At 52.1% G+C, this 18,754-nt stretch overlaps 1 protein-coding gene across 2 annotated transcripts in view; it reads right to left on the reverse strand.

Annotated features, from left to right (window-relative positions):
- The window catches only part of MAPT (microtubule associated protein tau), a 127,797-nt gene that overhangs the window by 30,249 nt on the left and 78,794 nt on the right, over window positions 1-18,754 (reverse strand). The window contains exons 4-10 of one of the 2 annotated variants that reach the window (XM_002827397.5): window positions 18,668-18,754; window positions 14,687-14,752; window positions 13,606-13,607; window positions 9,192-9,942; window positions 6,044-6,099; window positions 2,727-2,924; window positions 1,214-1,340 (exon numbers count right to left, since the gene is read on the reverse strand). In XM_002827397.5, the coding sequence (XP_002827443.1) occupies window positions 1,214-1,340; window positions 2,727-2,924; window positions 6,044-6,099; window positions 9,192-9,942; window positions 13,606-13,607; window positions 14,687-14,752; window positions 18,668-18,754 (1,287 nt within the window). The remainder of the gene's footprint in view (window positions 1-1,213; window positions 1,341-2,726; window positions 2,925-6,043; window positions 6,100-9,191; window positions 9,943-13,605; window positions 13,608-14,686; window positions 14,753-18,667) is intronic. The other variant, XM_009251629.4, reaches the window with a different exon arrangement.

The following is an 18,754-nucleotide window of genomic DNA, read 5'->3' on the forward strand; positions in this document are numbered from 1 at the left end:
AGCCTCCTGAGAAGCTGGGATTACAGGCGCCCGCCACTGCGCCCAGCTAATTTTTTTGTATTTTTAGTAGAGACAGGGTTTCACCATGTTGGCCAGGCTGGTCTCGAACTCCTGACCTCAGGTGATCCGCCCGCCTTGGCCTCCCAAAGTGCTGGGATTACAGGCATGAGCCACCATGCCCAGCCGCGACTGTTCTTAATAGCACCCCTGGCTGCAAAATAACTCGATGGATGCCTTACTGAGTACTCAAAACTGACTGGGTTTTACTCACAGGAGCCCAGGGCAACGGGCCCAGCCTGCAACTGCTCAGCTAAGACCCTCAGGTTTTGCAGCAGACTCCTAACGTCCTTAGCAAGTTAAACTGCCCAGGGGTTGAGCCCTGAGTGACGTCACCCATTGTGACTTATCCAGGCTGCTGCTCTGTCTCCAGAGACATTTGTCTCCAGAGTCTCATTTGGGGACTGAAAACACGCCATGCTGGGGCCGCCTCTATGGAACCCTGGACGTGTGGCCAGAGAGGCTCCGAGAGCTGCCACTTAATAGTCATGTGACTGCATTTTCCTCGGGTTTAAAATGAGCTGGTTAGACTCAGTCAAGCAAACTCTCAGAGGCTCGATTTCTTTCTTTCTTTTTTTTTCCTTTTTCTGTATTTTTTATCATGCTGCAGAATCAGCCTCAATTTCTTCATTGATAAAAAGTGAGGATTCAGGCCGGGAGTGGTGGCTCATGCCTGTAATCCTAGCACTTTGGGAGGCCAAGGCAGGTGGATCACCTGAGGTCAGGAGTTCGAGACCAGCCTGGCCAACATGGTGAAACCCTGTCTCTACTAAAAATACAAAAAATTAGCTGGGCATAATGGCAGGTGCCTGTAATCCCAGCTACTAGGGAGGCTGAGGTAGGAGAATCACTTGAACCCAGGAGGTGGCAGATGCAGTGAGCTGAGATCACACCACTACACTCCAGCCTGGATAACAAAAGCAAAACTCTGTCTCAAAAACAAAAACAAACAAACAAAAAAAGTAGGGATTCAATATTTGCCTCAGAAATCAAAAGGACTGAGAAGGCAATGAAGACTCCAGTGCTTAGTAAACTGCAAGCTGCTGACCAGCTGCCAGGGGTTGTTCATTCTCAGTGACCTAAGGCCTCCTAAAATGAAGGCTGTACCTCTGAGAGCTTCAGCTTCCTCTAAGATTCAAGAGAACATTCTTCTTACCAGAGCTGGGTGGTGTCTTTGGAGCAGGCGGGGTTTTTGCTGGAATCCTGGTGGCGTTGGCCTGGCCCTTCTGGCCTGGAGGGGCTGCTCCCCGCGGTGTGGCGATCTTCGTTTTACCATCAGCCCCCTGTAAATGAAACATGGTAGAGGGGTTTTTCGCCACTGGGAAAAGTTACTGCCACCAAGAGTCAACACCAGCCCCACTCCGCCACCTTGACTCAAAACGTGGCTAAGACTGGGGTGACCCTTTGCCTCCTAGATGCCACAAGTGTCTCCTACAACCACGAGGGCTTGCTGGGCACACAAACCCACGTCCCCACCCAAACTACAAGTTCCCTGAGGACATTTCCTCCCAGAGGAACTGTGTGCATTAGTTATCAGCATGAGTTGTGCCAAGGCCAGCAGAGCTTACAGCAATGATCAGATCACTCTCCACTCCATGTCAATCATCGGCAGGACATTAGTGCACTATGCATATGCAGACATCCATTTTCTGACTCTAATTATGGATTTATTTGGTTGATGGTGTTTGGCTCCACCAGAGGCCCCTGGAGGCAGTGTTGAACCTGACCAAGGATGCTAAAGAGAGCTAGGTCATGTTCTTTCATTCTCTCGCAAACAACCCTAAGGCCTCAGGAACTCCTTGGGTGTGCTCAGAGCAGGCGAGCACCTGAGGAGGCGAGCACCAGCATCACTGACAAAGCTGGCAGACTCGGGCATGGCACAGTCTAGGGACTAGGGCAGTCCCTGGGTTCCATTACCCAGCAGATGACCCTTAGACATAACACAAACTCAAAAAAGAAACTGACATTAACCAAGGACCACAAGCTAGTTGAGGGGGGAGTGAGCTCACGGGGCGGTGTTGCTATGGCGTGATGCTGTCCTACCTGGATCAGGGCAATCTGGAAGCATTTCTCTTGCTAAAACCAGGAATGGGCAAAGGAACCCAATGAGTGTAGCAATTCTGGGTTTGTTGTTTAAAAAATTTTTGCGACAGGGTCTTGCTCTGTCACCCAAGCTGGAGCTAACTACAACCTCTGCCTCTGGGGTTCAAGCAATCCTTGTGCCTCAGCCTCCCGAGTAGCTGCGATTACAGGTGCACACCACCACGCCCGGCTAATTTTTGTATTTTTAGTGGAGACAGGGTTTCGCCATGTTGGCCAGGCTGGTCTCGAACTCCTGATCTCAGGTGATCCACCCTCCTCGGCCTCCCAAAGAGCTGGGATTACAGGTGTGAGCCACCGCGCCCAGCCTTAGAGTAGCGATTTCGAAACCAAGGTCCCACCAGGTGTCTTAGGGGCTGCTGCTATGAGAGCCTGTGGGGTGCTGACAGGGATGGCCCCCAGCTCTCTTTTCCCCTTTGCCCAGAATTCTGACTATTTTACACAGTGCTTCTATGTCAGAGCTCATTTGAAGAAAGGTCTTTGAGGCTAAAAAACAAACAAACAAATAAACCCCACATTTGCAAACCACAGCAGAGCAGCCTGGTTCTTTTCAAAGGTGGTTTCCTTACCTTGAGTTTCATCTCCTTTGCTCCAGAACTGCCAGTTCGGGGAGTGACAGAAGAGACGTACTTAGGAGAGGAAGGTGGCTCTGGGCACACGGCAGGGCTGGAGGGTTGGATCAGAGGGTCTGAGCTACCAGGAGTGGGGTGTTTGGGGCTAAGGCAAGGCCTATTTTTCAAGGTTTTAGCAGAGGAACGTGTGGATGTCTTAAACATAAACATAAATAAAATCAAAATAAAAGTCAGCACATGGAGGAGGGAAACAAACTGAAAAAAGGACAGTAACTAAAAATAAATAAGGCAGGTAATGGTTGAAAGCAGTGATCTCCAGGCTGTTTGAATCAGGTACGCTTAACATCTCTTCTGATCAGCAGAACAGGAAAGTGACCGTCCTCCCCAATCATAGTTCTTTTTTTTTTTTTTTGAGACAGAGTCTCGCTCTGTCACCCAGGCTGGAGTGCAGTGGCGCAATCTCGGCTCACTGCAAGCTCCGCCTCCCGGGTTCACGCCATTCTCCCGCCTCAGCCTCCCGAGTAGTGGGACTATAGGTGCCCACCACCACGCTGGGCTAATTATTTTGTATTTTTAGTAGAGACGGGGTTTCACTGTGTTAGCTAGGTTGGTCTCGATCTGACCTTGTGATTTGCCTGCCCTGACCTCCCAAAGTGCTGGGATTACAGGCGTGAGCCACCGTGCCCGGCCCAATCATAGTTCTTATATGACCAACTTACTCAACTCACATCTGACAAAGCTTTTATTTTTATTTATTTATTTGTTTTTTGAGATGGAGTCTCGCTGTGTCACTCAGGCTGGAGCGCAGTGGCGCCATCTCGGCTCACTGCAAGCTCCGCCTCCCGGGTTCACGCCATTCTCCTGCCTCAGCCTCCCGAGTAGCTGGGACTACAGGCGCCCGCCACCACGCCCGGCTCGTTTTTTTGTATTTTTAGTAGAGATGGGGTTTCACTGTGTTAGCCAGGATGGTCTCGATCTCCTGACCTCGTGATCCGCCTGTCTCGGGATTACAGACAAAGTGCTGGGATTACAGGCGTGAGCCACCGCGCCTGGCCCTGACAAAGCTTTTAGAAGAGGACATGAGAAAGGAATGGAAGTTCTAGTATGTTCTTTCTCCAGCCTGTTAGATGTTACTGTGCCCCTGAATTTGCAGACCACTGGTTTAAAGGTGCTTCACATGAATAAGTTGATGGAGATCATCAAGGTACATGAATCTTAGGATGTTACTGAAAAAAATGTCCCCAAGGGTGTCATGGGGTCTGAAGGGCCTTACTTTCTACTCAATTCCAGGCAAGGTGCTTTTTTACCTGCCCATTAACCATGGCCTCTTCCACCACACTGACAGACTCATATGGCTACAATCAGGAGTGTGCCCCCCCCACCAAGTTGGAAAGATTCTACCTGACTTAGGTTACACCCACCCCCACCACACATGTGCTCTCTGATTAAAGTCTCAAATCAAACTAATATTAACACTATCTGGTGAATCCTAATCTGGCCAGTGTTAACTCTTGTTTGTCTGTTTGTTTGTTTTAGAGACAGGGTCTCCCTCTGTTGCCCTGGCTGGAGTGCAGTGGTGCCATCGCGGCTCACTGCAGCATCCACCCTTTGGGCTCAAGTGATCTTCCCACCTCTGCCTGGCCAATTAAATTTTTTTTTTTGAGATGGGGTCTTGCTATGTTGCCCAGGCTGGTCTAGAACTCTTGGGCTGGGGAGATCCTCCCACCTTAGCCTCCCAAAATGCTGGGATTACAGGCATGAGCCACTGTGCCAAGCCTCCAATGTTATCTTTCTTTTTTTTTCATTCTGTCAGTGTAAACAACACTGCTAACTTTTGAACCCATTCCACATGAGGAAGCAGCCAGGGACGGGTGTCTGCACGCCTGTCCCTATGGAGGCGGGTCTTTGGGGGGGGGGCCCTGGAACTGGGATGCAGGATAGATGGTGACTGACACCCACAGTTCGTCCTGCCCGTGGGGGATTTTGACGGGTGGGCATGGCCCTGGAGGAGAAAGGGGTGTTTGGAGGGGAACAGGTCACACTCTCAGGAAACAAAGTGGGGAGGCTAAGCCTCGAAGTGTTTCCAAGAGCGAGACAGAGCTCAGAGAAGGGTCCTGACCCAGACTTCACTGGGCTTCTAGGGGATGTTATCTTATCGCTTTCCCATTCCCCATGGAAGCGGCCGAGGCCCTCTGTGTGGTCAGGCTTGGTAAGGAGGACCCAGGAGATGAAGTAGCAATGGGAGAGGAGGGACACAGGCTGGGGCCCTGGGGCTGATGACAAGAAAGCAAAGCTGGGGTGGGGGTATTGACGACTCCTCCTTCCCTTGCTGCACACGGCCCCTCTCCACCAGCAGCACTCCCCAACTGGCCGAGGTCCAGGGTAATAGATCTTTCCCCTCCCTAGACTCTGGGCAACTCCAGGGCAGGGATGTTGTACCCATGTGTACTGAATGAATGAATGAAGGAAGGAACAAATGAAAGCATGCATGCATGAGGCTGGTATTCCCTGCCCCCTGCCCCCGGCACTAAATGTGCACCATGATTGACAAGCAGCTGTCACTATCACTTCAGGGACCCAGGCCAGCTCTCCAAATCCCCGCAGGCCCTTCCACTGCCTCACTAGATGAGGCTGGGGAGCCCTGACTCTGCAGGCACTTCCGGGAGCAGCCCTCAACACACCACCGAATGCTCAGAGCTATGTGGCAACTGGAGATGCCCTCCGGGCTCCAGTACTGATTAAAATTCAGGTGTTTCAGACAGAATTGATGCTGGAAATTTTAGATACCTTTAAGAAAAATAGGTCTTATCTAGAGCCACGGTGGGATTTTCCAGGAAAAACGCCACTGTGCAATTACGGGAGCATTTCCCCAGACACCAAGTCACTGAGACAATGGGTGAAGTGAAATACTGAGAAGGATGGGCAAAGATCTGGGTGCAGTTTATGCAGTGAGCAGATGGCTTCATTTACTGTCCTAGGGCTGGTTTTCAAACACACCTTCATTTACTGTCCTGGGGTTGGTTTTCAAACACACCTTCATTTACTGTCAGGGTCTCACTGAAAGTACACTAAGAAAGCTGGAATGAGGAGCATGACTTCATGAACCTGCCAGCTGCTCTTCCCTGGGGTAAGTATCAAAACTAATAAATGCTGGACTTTTTAAAAGCCTGCCCCAAAATACAAAGCACTTTAAATGACAGCTGTACTTTAGTGACAAATACTCCCCACGTTATATATGAGAATGAATCAGACATAAAGCGCAGCTTCTCTGTAAACTTGACCAGCTGCAGAGCTCCGTGGCATCGTCAGCTTACCTTGGCTTTTTTGTCATCGCTTCCAGTCCCGTCTTTGCTTTTACTGACCATGCGAGCTGATAAAATATAAAATAAGAATGCTTGTCACACTCCATTTTCACCATTCACAGAAAGAGCCAGCTGTGGCGAAGTTGGATTTCTCCGGGATAGGTCCATGTTTGTTTAGTTGGGTCTGGTGGAAACCCAGTTGGTTCTCTTTTCCCTTGAATCTGCTAGGCCTTACATTGTTAGTATCAACACAGCACACTGGGGTCATTGATTAGAGCAACCTGGCAAGAGGGGGCAGCAGGCTGGCCGAGGGTGGACCATGCAGAAGGGATGCAGCAGAAACTGTCACGGGGACATGATGGCACGGAGGCTATCTAAGGAAGGTGCAATCTTCCTAACCCACAGGCTCCTGCCCTGTTTCTGCCAGGGTCAGCCTCACCCCACTGGGACCAGCCCCACTCCACGGATGGGTGTTTTAAAAGCCTCAGGGCCATGGATGTTGGTAGCTCAGTGAGGAACCAGCCTCCTGCAAGATCCAAGGATGGGGGTGGGTGCATTGTCTCCACGCTGCAGCCAGGCTTGGCCCTGGTTCCCTGCGAGGTGCCTGCTCACCCTCTTGGCCTTGGAAACTGCCTGAAGCCACCCGGCTCCCCTGCCCATGTGGCTAGATTGCCAGCAGTCCTGATTCCCCCCTTCCTGGCCATCTTATGCTGACCACCCCATCTCCATTCCTGGTCACACGCCTCCAGAATAGGAGAGCCTGGCAAGGTTGTCTTTGTCCCCTCGTTGCTGGTTGTACCCCCAGGGCCTGCCCCTCACTAATGGCAGCTTTGGCCACCAGCTCCAGCTGCTCTGAGATGAGCCAAGCCCAGCCCAGCCCTGAGCCAGGCCTGGTGGGTTTCTTGCCACTTGCTGGTCTTTGAAGGGGACGAATTCTCACCGCTTCCCCCAATTAGCTACAAACCAGTTACCATCATACATTCCCACAGACAACATCAGCCTTCATCACACTCCTTGGTGAAACCAACCCACTGACCTGTCTGCCAGCATCAGCGCTAACTCATCCTTCTCCTCCTCTTGACAGTCACTGCTGAAAACTGATCATAGATTTTCTTCTTTGGTTTCAATATCATATTCCCTCTACCCCACGGACAACTGGGTCTCTTGGAGCTTCTCATTGGCTATTGTCACCTGGATTTCTAGAGGGACCAGCAATGAGTATGCCCAGAGGTTTTCCAACTATACTATATGGCAGAATCACCTGCTAAAAGACTCCCAGGCTTACCCCACAACTGGGTCTGTAAGCCTAAAGTGGCACATGGGAACCTCCACTTTAATAAGAGCCCCAGGCAGATCTGACTCACGTGTTCTTTGTTTTGCCCACATCAACCAGCACCATCCATGGCACAACAAAAGAATCTGCTAAATCGGCATTTCCCAAACTTCCTCCAGGAAATGTTAGCAGGTAGAATCAAGTTTGGGAAACCCACTCTGTGACCTTCTCAGAGGGTCACAATGGCCATTAGTACACTAAAGGCTCTGACAAGTCCCACAGCAGAAAAGCCTGTTTAACTTAGTCTTTTATTTTTTTCCCCTAGTCACTGGGCCATGGAACTCTTTTTTAACCTAAACACACCTATGAACCTCCATTAGGCCAGTATTCAAGAAAACATCATTTCAGGAAATATTGTAGTAACCTGTCAAGTCAGTTATTTGTTCCCTACTGTTTTGGAATTTAAAAAAGGATATAGGGTATATTTTTCTCTCTCATTTTATTTTATTTTTTGAGACAGAGTGTCACTCTGTCGCCCAGGCTTGGGGTACAGTGGTGTGATCTTGGCTGACTGTAACCTCTGCCTCCTGGGTTCAAGCACTTCTCCTGCTTCAGCCTCCCCAGTAGCTGGGACTACAGGTGCCCACCACCACGCCCAGCTAATTCTTTGTATTTTTAGTAGAGACAGGGTCTCACCATGTTGGCCAGCCTGGTCTCGAACTCCTAACCTCAAGTGATCCACCTGCCTTGGCCTCCCAAAGTGCTGAGATTACAGGCGTGAGCCACCGCACCCAGCTTCTGTCTTAACTTTTAAACACAGGCTTCTTTATAGCATTTCAAAGTTTTCTCTAAAAGTAAAATCTAATAAAAATTTAACAGATTATTGCAACTGTGAGCTTCAGTAACATCCATTTGTGGGCTCTGCAAATAACTGCGAAATGCTAAGGGTCCCAAATTTATGAACAAGCTCGCCTTGTGGCTATGAGGTCTCCCATGGGACACCAACTCTCCTCTCCCTAATACTTGGGACTCTCCTCCCACCAATCCCACCCTGCAGGGCTGCTGTGACCGTGCTCCCGAGGGCTCAAGGTGGGCCCTGCTCAGCCCCCTCCAATGCCAGCATGAGGATCCCCTTGTCCTCTGCTGCGGGAGGTGGCGGCATGTGGACCAGGGAGATCTTGTGTCTGCTCCTTGTCTTCCTGCCACAAGGCAGAGCGGGTGGGGGCAGAGCGCTGGGCCAAAGGCACAGCATGGGCTCTGGGCCACCTCCGGATGCTGTGTGTGTCACCTGTTGTGTGTGCCCTGCACATCTCTGTGTTAGGAGTCCACACTCCAGCACCTCCTGGGAGGCGTTGTGGGATGCGGGACACGCATGTCTTTCAGAGCCAATCTACCTGGATCCCAAACCTGGCTCTGTCACTTACTACTCATTGGCCTTCGGCAAGTTACTGTACTTCTCTGAGCCTCCGTTTCCTCATCTGCAAAGTGGGGTTGCTTATGCCTACATGGGAGGGTTGGAGAGTTCTAGACACCATGAGGGCAGCCGTCATCCTGTCGGTGGAGGGCACCCACTAACCTCCTGTGGGCTGATGGGCCGTTGTGGACAAATCAAGTGGGCAGAGAGTCAAACAAGGTGGGGAGCATGGGGCGGGGGTGCTGGTGACATGCAGAGTGGCGGGCAAGCGTGAGGGGAGCGTGCGGCCACAGCCTGAGCATGGGCGGAGGCCGAGGGAGTGGAGCAGCTGCACCCAGGTGTCGGTTTAGTGGCGTCCTAGGAACGTCAGAAGCAGCAGGAGTCGGGAGGCCCGGAAGCTCAGTGGCAGTGCCCGCAGCCTGGGAGGCCTGGGAGGTCCCCAGGGAAGGAGCGAAGACGCTCAAGACACAGACCTTTGAGTTGAGGGACCCGGCTGATGGGCTTCCCCCGTGGAGCAGCAGCAGGCTGCTTTTCAGAGGGCTCTGGAAGGTCAGCCTCTTTTGCGTCCTCTCCCAAAGAGGGGCCCTGGGCCTCTGGCCCCTCTCCAGGGGCCCCTGGAAATGCAGCCCTTCGCAAATGTTCCTCCGAGTGCGCCTGCTCCTTCTGCACATTGGGTGTGATTTCCACGTGAAACGTGAACTCGGGGGGCGCATCCTGCCCTTCGGCCCCCCCTGCACTGGGCCGGTCGGGCTCTGAGGCTGGGATCTCTGTGGAAACTTTGGAGAGGAAATCCACAGGGAGGGGGATGGCACCCTCCGCTGGGAAGCCTGGGATGCTGGTGGCTTCTCTGGCGGCTGCCTGGGGAGGCCACCCATCTTGGGCTGGGGAGACCTTGGAGGGAGGGGAGTCTTGGGGGGAGGACTCATCGACGTCGCGGTCTTCATCCACCTCCTCCTTGCTCCCCGGCCTCTCTTTGCCCCCTGCCCCCTTCAGTGGCGGCCCCTCCTGGTGCAGGTCTCCCAGAAGCTGGTGCTTGAGCAGCTCAGGGGCGTGGCGGCCGCCCTCTGTGTCCTCAGGTCCTATCCCCGAAGGCTGGCGTGTGGCCTCTCTGGGGCCCTCAGGCAGGAGGGGAGCCCCAGGCATGCCGGACACGAGCTGGTGGCTCAGACCTGGGGGGCCTGGCTCTCCGAGGAAGCCTTCCCGGACCACCTTACCACTTTCAGGCTGTGTGTGGAGATACGCAGGGGTGGCGGGCTTCGGAAAGGCCGGACCCTTCTTGGCCCAGTCCCCGCCTTTTTGTCCCCACTCCAGGGAGGGCTCTTGAGGGCCTCCTGTTGGAGGAGGCGCTGGGCAAATGGGACGGTGCTGAGGAAGGCTCGCGGTCAGCGGGACGGGAGCTTCTGGCTCTTTCTCCCCGAGGCACGGCCCAGAGACCCCAGAGGCCTCTCCGCAGGGTCCAGGCTGGACGTGAGCGCTAATCTCATTGGCCAGGGGCCTTTCAGGTGCCTTCCTCTGCTGGCCCGGAACTCTCAACTCCTCTGGTTTGAAGAGGCAGCGATAGCAAAAGGTTAGCAAGGGCGCATTAATCGCTTAAGAGAGGGAGCATCATCCTGGACAAAATGACACTGAGAGGGCATCCCAGGCCCCCTAACAAAGAGATGGGAGCACAGCTTTGGGCTCATCTCGTTGCCTTTGCTTGCTTGGAATGACAGCTCTCCTGGTCTAGCTGCCACCAGCTCGCTGGGTGGCTCTCCCCTCTCTGGGCCTCAGTTTCCCCATCTGTAAAGAGGGTTCTTGGACGTGGTGACCTCCGAGGGCCCTTCTGGTGTGGGTGTTATTCCTCTGCCTATGATGGGCTCTGGTTGGGCACAGAGCATGTCACACATCTGGAGCCACCCTGGGCTTAATCTACTGGGAAAGCGGGAGGGCTACAGAAGCTTCTCCTGCTTTCTAGGGAATTTGAGCCTCCCAAAGATTCTAGCCTCTAGATGGTACCTGGTTTGGTGTAGCAAGAATCCCCTTTCCTCTCCCTACCTCTCACTGTTCTCCCGCCCCCCTGCCCTTTTTTTTGTTTAAGACAGAGTCTCACTCTGTCGCCCAGGCTGGAGTGGAGCGGCGCGATCTCAGCTCACTGCAACTTCCGACTCCCTGGTTCAAGCGATTCTCCTGCCTCAGCTTCCCGAGTAACTGGGATTACAGGCACGTGCCACCACACCTGGCTAATTTTTGTATTTTTAGTAGAAACGGGGTTTCACCATGTTGGCCAGGATGGTCTTGATCTCCTGACCTTGTGATCTGCCCACCCTGGTCCCCAAAGTGCTGGCATTACAGGTATGAGTTTTTTTTCCTTTTTTCTTTTTCTTTTTTTTTTTTTTGAGACTGGGTCTCGCTCTGTCACCCAGGCTAGAGTGCAGTGGTGCAATCACAGCTCATTGCAACTTTAACTCCAGGGCTCAAACAATCCTCCCATCTCACCCTCCCAAGCAGCTGGGACCACAGATGCATGCCACCACGTCTGACTAAAATGTTATTTTTTATTTTTGTAGAGACAGGGTCTCCTTATGTTGCTCAGGCTGGTCTCGAACTCCTGGGCTCAAGCAATTCTCCTGCCTCTGGGATTACAGGGATGAGCCACCATACTTGACTTCTGCTCCCCTTTTTGGTAAATGAAACCAGTGAAACTAGTGCCCACAAACTCTGCCTCAAGCCCATTCTCTGACAGATTTGGAAAATCCAAAATGTGTGATCATCAAGAATGGAGTCTTTACTGATAGACCTGCCATAAGACTCCTCGAAAAAGAAGCCCCATTCAGATCTATCCAGGTCACTGACCACAGACAAGCCCCTTGCACAGGAGAGGCAGGCCTCCGTGGGAGGAAGGGCTCTGCATGGCAGACAGTGACGGCCCTCAGGACCACTGCTGTCCCCTGGTCACACAGCTTGCTGCACACCAACCCAGCTGATCAAGGGCACGCTTCATTTTTTTCTAGTTCATTCATGTGACATTCATTAACCTGGCCGCATATTAAGAACAGGAGAATTACACTCCTTGGTTCTCCTAATAAGTACCCTTTATGTTTTTTAACTCCCAACTCTTTGAACACCCTATCTAGTCCCAATGCAACAACCTATGCAACTTACCAGCTCTGCTTTAAACAAAACCTGCAGCCCTGAAGGATTCGGGGGCTTGGAAAAGAAAGAGATTTGGATGAGGTCGGGGAGGAAGGTGTGGTCACGGACACACAAAGGTAACGTGTGGGCTCGACCCCATCGGAGGCAAGGTGGTTGACATGGGCTCATCTCCAAGAGGCCCGGTCACAGTGCAGCAGCACCTCCAGCCTGTGACACTGGCCATGCTCATGGGCCCCTCCAATTCCTGTTCCTGGCATCGACCACGTGCATGGCACACAGCAGGTGGTTAAATCAATGGATCCTGCACAGATCAACTGGTGTCAGGAAAACACTGACTTCGGCTTCCCACAGGCTCTGCAGGTGCCTTATGGGAGCCCTTGGTCAGTCTCTGGGAAGAGCAGCCCAGAGGCAACCCTGAGCCTGAGCGCCAGACCTGACCAGAGGCAGGGGCTGCCCCTATGCCACCCCAAAAGGACAGGACTCCACTGCCTTCTGGAAGGCGCTTTCCTCCTAGAGCTTATTAGAGTGCTCTTGACTGGGATGTTACTGTACTCTGATATAATAGAAGACTTTAAGAAACACTATTAAAAAAGAGACAAGGACCCCAAACGTAAATAGTAAACGTACCTTGAAAAGTAATGGATACAGGATTGTACTGTGTGTGTGTGTGTGTGTGTATCAATGGGGAAACTGACATGATTAATTACACCCCTGGAGGAAGAAGTCAGGTTAGGAGAATGTTCTTTTTTGTTTTGAGACAGAGTCTCACTCACTCCGTTGCCCAGGCTGGAGTGCAGTGGCATGATCTCGGCTCACAGCAAACTCCACCTCCCAGGTTCAAGCAATTCTCCTGCCTCAGTAGCAATTCTCCTGCCTCCTACTCCTCCCAGGCGTGTGCACCACCACGCCTGGCTAACTTTTGTATTTTTAGTAGAGACGGGGTTTCACCATGTCAGCCAGGCCAGTCTCGCACTCCTGACCTCAAGGGATCTGCCTACTCTGGCCTCCCAAAGTGCTGGGATTACAGACATGAGCCACCGCACCCAGCCTGGTTGGGAGAATGTTCTATTGATTCCCTAGGATGCTAGGAAGTACTCAGCAAATATTAAATGTAGCAATTCTCAGGGGTTAGGAGGAGTTCGAGATAAATGAGTATTGTAAACACAGTAGTCCAGGTAAGTTAAGCCCCCTTGCCCTCTTCAGGAGGCCTGGTCTCTGGACACTTACAGAAGAAAAGTCCACCCCTCGTATACAGGCCTTCCCATAGCTTACTCTCAACAGACTGCAGCTCCAACCTGAAACATCTTTTTCCATCTTACTAATAGGTACTTTATCCCTCCATGATTCCAGGCTGCTGTCAGAAAGCTTAAAATTCAGTGAGCACAAAAGTCAAGTTCCCAGCAAAGATGGTGACCTGGGCTTTTTTTGTTGCATGGAATATGTTCTGGGGGCATGTAGACATCGCCTGCACTAACAATCAGTAGAAAAAACTCAAACCCACTTCTATTTATGAAAAGCAATGATTTCTAGAGGTCACGCTTTATCAAAGTCTCTAGTTTTACCTAAGCTGGAAAACATGACCTAAAAGAAACAGGAGCCAGGTTTCTAGTTAATTTCACACATCGACTGAGGTTCTTCTCTTATAGCCACCGTCCCCTTCTAATAGTTTTTGAAGCTCTTTGTTAGCCTGAGAACGAAAATGCACCTTTGTGTGCCATGTGAGATGAGAAACGTCAGCCTGCTATAGGCTGTGACCTCTCTGGGGGCAGGAATGTGTAGTTAGGCCTCAAAATATCCTCAACGAGGCAGAGTCTCCTAGAATCAGATGGCCTCAGAGGCAGCTGTAAACACTGGACAGATCCCATCACTCGGGAGAAAAGAACAGCGTCTTCGCAGCCCTTCTGCAATCTAGAAGCTTCCACATTTTACAGTAGGCTCTTAAGTTCATTTATCTAGCAAATGACAGAAAACAAGCCCAGCCCACGTTATATCAGTACCACAGGTCTCCCATTTCCTAAAGTTAGGAATCTCTAGGATTTTTAAAGTTCTTAAGACATTTATGATAAATGATTACACAAAGCTGCCTTTCTTGAACACAGCAGTTTGGTTCCTGAGAAGAAAATCATAATAAGGGTTGAAGGCTGCACAGATGAAAGTTTACAAGCAATCGCTTGGGGATGACATGGTTAAGGCCTTGCTCCTGGATCGGCCAGAGGGCAGCCTGCAGCGAGAATCGCCCGTCACACATATTTGAGTTTCTTTTTTTTTTTTTTGAGACGGAGTTTCGCTCTTGTTGCCCAGGCTGGAGTGCAATGGCGTGATCTCAGCTCACTGCAATGTCCACCTCCTGGGTTCGAGCGATTGTCCTGCCTCAGCCTCCTGAGTAGCTGGGATTACAGGCACCCACCACCACGCCCGGCTAATTTTTTTATTTGTAGTGAGACAGGATTTCACCATGTTGGCCAGGCTGGTCTCAAACTCCTGACCTCAGGTGATCCGCCCACCTGGGTCTCCCAAAGTGCTGGGATTAGAGGCGTGAGCCACGCGCTCAGCCTAGAGTTTCTGTTAGACATTCATTCTCAACTCCCAGGCGGGACAAGGCTAGCATCTTTCAGAACACTAAATGCCTTAGGAATTGCCCAGAAATGGTATTAGAAAAAAACCACTAGGGCTCTTTCTATATCTGAGTAGCCAACCTTTGATAAGAACCAACTGCCTAAAATCTCCTGGACTTGTGAATTAGGGCTCAGGTCCAAATGATCTTTTCAGGGCAGAGCCCACCCCATGTCCCTCCTCCCAACCCCCAAGTCATGGCAGGCAATTCCAGTTCACTGACCTTGGGTCACGTGACCAGCAGCTTCGTCTTCCAGGCTGGGGGTGTCTCCAATGCCTGCTTCTTCAGCTGGTGTATGTGTCAGCAAATGAAGGGGGGTAAAAGCAAGACAGTTATTGTTTACTAGAAACCAAGCTCTCTGTATCTTCGGGTATTTTCCCTAAAACATTCAGGAAAGTCACATCCCAAGAATACCAAGATGCCTCAGCTCTGGCTTCTCTGCAAATGTCATTGCTGAGGATGCTGGTGATAAAAGTTCACTAAACAAAATGCACAGCACCCACATGTAGGTGTAGCTATGACCCAGTAGGAAAGACTTTCTCCACTTTGGGACCAGGGTACTGAATGCCTCACTCAACAAGGACACAGGCTGAGTGAGGTCAGAGAAGCAATTTGTTGCTGAGCCATGGTCATGGAGGCTGGGTCTAAGCAGTGGCTGCTGGGAAGTTCAAGGAAAGACTTTGCCTGCGTTGCGGAGTCAGGCAGATGGGGTTCATGTCCAGGCACCAGCATTCATTCAACCTCTCTAAGCCTCCATTTCCTCATCTAGAACCCCAAGATGAAGATACTAGTTTGTCTTGTAGAAGGATGGTGAGGGTTAGTAAGAGAATTTGTGTGAACACGTTTAGCCTGGTGCCTGGCATATGGTAGGTGCCCCAAAATGTTACATTTCCTTCCTCCCAACTTCTGGGCAAATGCCTTTCACAGAATGCCCTGAATGGGTACTACTTGGTAAGAGGGAGGCTGGCAGTGCTGGTGAGCAGCTTTTGGGGGTGTCTTGGGTTCCTGTTTAGGAAGCCACAGCTCACCCCAAACAAGAAAGACTGAGAAAGTTCCTGACCACATTAATAGTACCAAAATCAATAGGCTTTAAAAACACCTATTTCTGCATCATAAACAGCAGGACACTGTTACAGGACAATGCACGCAACTGTCCAGAAAAAAAGTTTATAAGGCAAGTTGGCCATGTTGACATGCATTGACCTCAGGCCACCAGAATCACCAGCATTTCCTGAGGACAATGACAGAGGCCACTGCCTCTGAGAAATGCATACATCTCGCTGGCTGGGCCATCAGTCTTATCTCCCAGGCCTGAAATGAGTCAGTCACTCTCCGCACCTAAGACAGGAATGCCGGATCCCCACCGCTGGCCAGCACAGGCCTGTGTGAAGAGTGTAGGCAAGGGAAAGGTTCTTGAGTTTCCTGGCAGCCATGTGGTAGCCTCATAAACACCCAGGCCATTGGCTGTCCCCAGGCAGCTGCTGAGGGGATGGGAGGGCGGGCAATGGGCTCACGGGGCTCCCATCACTAGCACTAGCATGACACAGACACCCTCCAGATCCATCCAGCCGACACTGTGCTGCCCACGAGGCCCAGTGGTGACAGTGCCTTGTCATGTGACAATATTGCTGAGCGAGTGTTGGCTCAACTGCCTGGGCACAACTCTGAGTGCAGATTCGGCCTGAGTTTCTGACAAGGTGATGGCAATGGCAGAAAGGCTCAGAGCGACAGCAAGTCCAGCTAAATGCCAGAGTCCTTGAGACAGAGGGCGTGAGGAGGCTTCCCCCGACACCGTCACTGCCATGGCACTGGCTGAGTCACCTTGCTGTCACACACAGTGCAGAGCTGCAATAGCCAGGCCCGGCGTGAGTCAGAAATTGGAGGCTGCGCTGTCTTTGCCACCCCTTGACCCCAGAAAGGGAGCTGCTTGGAAACACCAAGGAGGGAGGGAGGGCATGGTGGAGGTTGGGCCTCACATCACCGCTGGCCTCTCTGTACCCTGGGGAGTGTTTTACAAGAGCCAGGAGGGCCCTGTGCTCTCCAGCAAGGCAGGATCCTGCAAGGGGGTGGCCACACTGCACCCCAACTGGATGGCCCATGGGGAGTTTCACTGGAGCACCAAGAACAGCAAACAGAATAGGCCAGAGCGAGGTGCCAACTAAGGTCTGCATTATCAGTAGCTGAAGACACATGCACCCAACTCTAGAACCTCCCCACCACATGGAGGGTGTAAAGGGATCTTTAGGAGGATTTCCGTGGAGAGAGTGGCTTGGGGGTGGTGGGAGTGGCTACATGGCCACCCCCCATCACAGTCCCAGCACAACTGTTTCAAGGCAATACATTGAGGACACCTGGTGTGTGTCCCCTCTGCTTAGGGACCTGGTGGACTATGGTCAGGGCCCCACCAAGGAACACTAGAGGATGGAAGATGGGCTGGCCTCTTGCTTTGGGGGCACAGCAAAGGACAGGTGCTGCAGCCCTGAGAACCGTCCGCACACCCACAGTTTGCTTGCCAGCGTGTTTCCCGTGGGCCCCATGTGGGCACAGGTCAGAGTGCCTGGGAGCCTCAGATCATGTCTAAGAGGTGGCAGTCAGCAGGACCTCAGAGGTGAGGCTGCAGCCAGATCTTCAGACTCCCACGGGGCTGAGGAGATGACATGGCCACCAGAATCCAGCGCAGTGGAAGGGCTCTTCAAGGGAGGATAGCTGGAGATGGCAGGCTGGGGGAAGAGTCTAGAAGAATTCAAATAAGGTCCCCATGGAGAGAGAGACAGTCTCCTTGAAACCTCTGCAGGGAGTGTGACACAGCTCACACCAGGACCAACTCAGTAAGAACCTTCCTGTTTCTCTTACCCCTCCCCTCCCTGCCAGCCCCCCGAGGGGAATGGCTGCAACTGTGAATGGAGTTAGAAGCTTTGACTGTCACATGGGACTGGCTGTTCTAATTATTTAGCCTTTGCACACTGTGTTTTGCCACTGTGGAGACTAAAGTACTTTCAACTACTTTGGAGTGATGGAAAAGTCAAGAGTTGGCTAGAGTTTTCATTCTGGGCAGGGGAGGGATTTCCCTCAGTGAAATAACTGTGAAGGGAGAGGAGGAAAGAAACTCAAGTTCCCTGTGATCTCATCCCATGATCATGCCAGTCTTCAAACGTCCTTCACGTTCAAGGATGAGGCTCTGCCCCAGCTTCGAGGACATCCTCTCTGCCCATCTCAGGGGACCTCACGGATCAAGTCACAAAGCAGAAATGCACTCAGAAGGGGCCAGGGTGGGGCTGTTCTCAACACACAGAGCCCTAGAGAACGCTGCAGGCTTCCCCAGTAGCTGCAGGAAGCACCATCTTTAGGAAGGAAAGGAAACTCTTTTCTGGGCACATCTTCCCTGCTCTCCACTGCTGGTGAAATCCTGTCTAGGCCTCTTCTGCATTTCTTGTTGGGCAACTGGGCACCCTCCAAATCACCAAACCAATGGCTGGCGTCTTTACGTAAGTGCAGTGAAGAAGACATGAAGGAAATGACTCCAGGAGCTCCAGGCTGTGCAGGCGTTTCCTAGGGCCTGGTGGGCTGAGCCACTCTTGGGTGACTGCAGCCTTGAGCCCAGCACCCTGTCTGATCGATTCCCCATCACCCATGTTGACAAGGCATTTTCGTCATGCCTGTTCTACACAAATACGTCTGAAAAGGAGACAGAGTCCCAGAACTGGATGCTAGATTGCATGTCTCAGCTCCTCTGGGACCACCTTATTAAGATCACCAAAAGGTGTGGTCCAGTCATCTGCACCCACTATGCGCTCAGGTGATCTTGGGGTCCACCCCTTGGGAGGTGACCCTATGCTGGGCAGTCTGAGCAGGAGGGCGGACTGACCTCAGGTGTCAAGAAGGCACGGGTCTGCCACCACCTGCCCCAGAAAACCCTGCAGAGAAGTGTCTGGAACTGACGCACTGACTGAGGCAAGATAAGGAGCATCTAGAAGAAGTCCAGGAGGCCCTAAATGCTCTGAGAGGCTGGCAGGCAGCCAGGGAGGTAACCGGGCACCAAGGCATCGAGCTACTCACAACCCAAGATTCCCAGGAGCCAGAATCCACCCATGTTCCTGCCCCACAGGAGGATAAACACGCAAAGCTCCCTCACTTCTGTCGCAGGTCAGCTGGGGCACCCAGCAGGGCCTTGACTGCCCGGGGGTCTCTGGGGCTCACCCTCACCTGTGGTTCCTTCTGGGATCTCCATGTGGGGCTGGGCGGCAGCCTGCTCGCCAGGAGCTCTCTCATCCACTAAGGGCGCTGTCACAT

The sequence above is a fragment of the Pongo abelii genome, chromosome 19 (genome assembly GCF_028885655.2).
Source record: "Pongo abelii isolate AG06213 chromosome 19, NHGRI_mPonAbe1-v2.0_pri, whole genome shotgun sequence".
Taxonomy (NCBI): Eukaryota; Metazoa; Chordata; class Mammalia; order Primates; family Hominidae; genus Pongo; species Pongo abelii.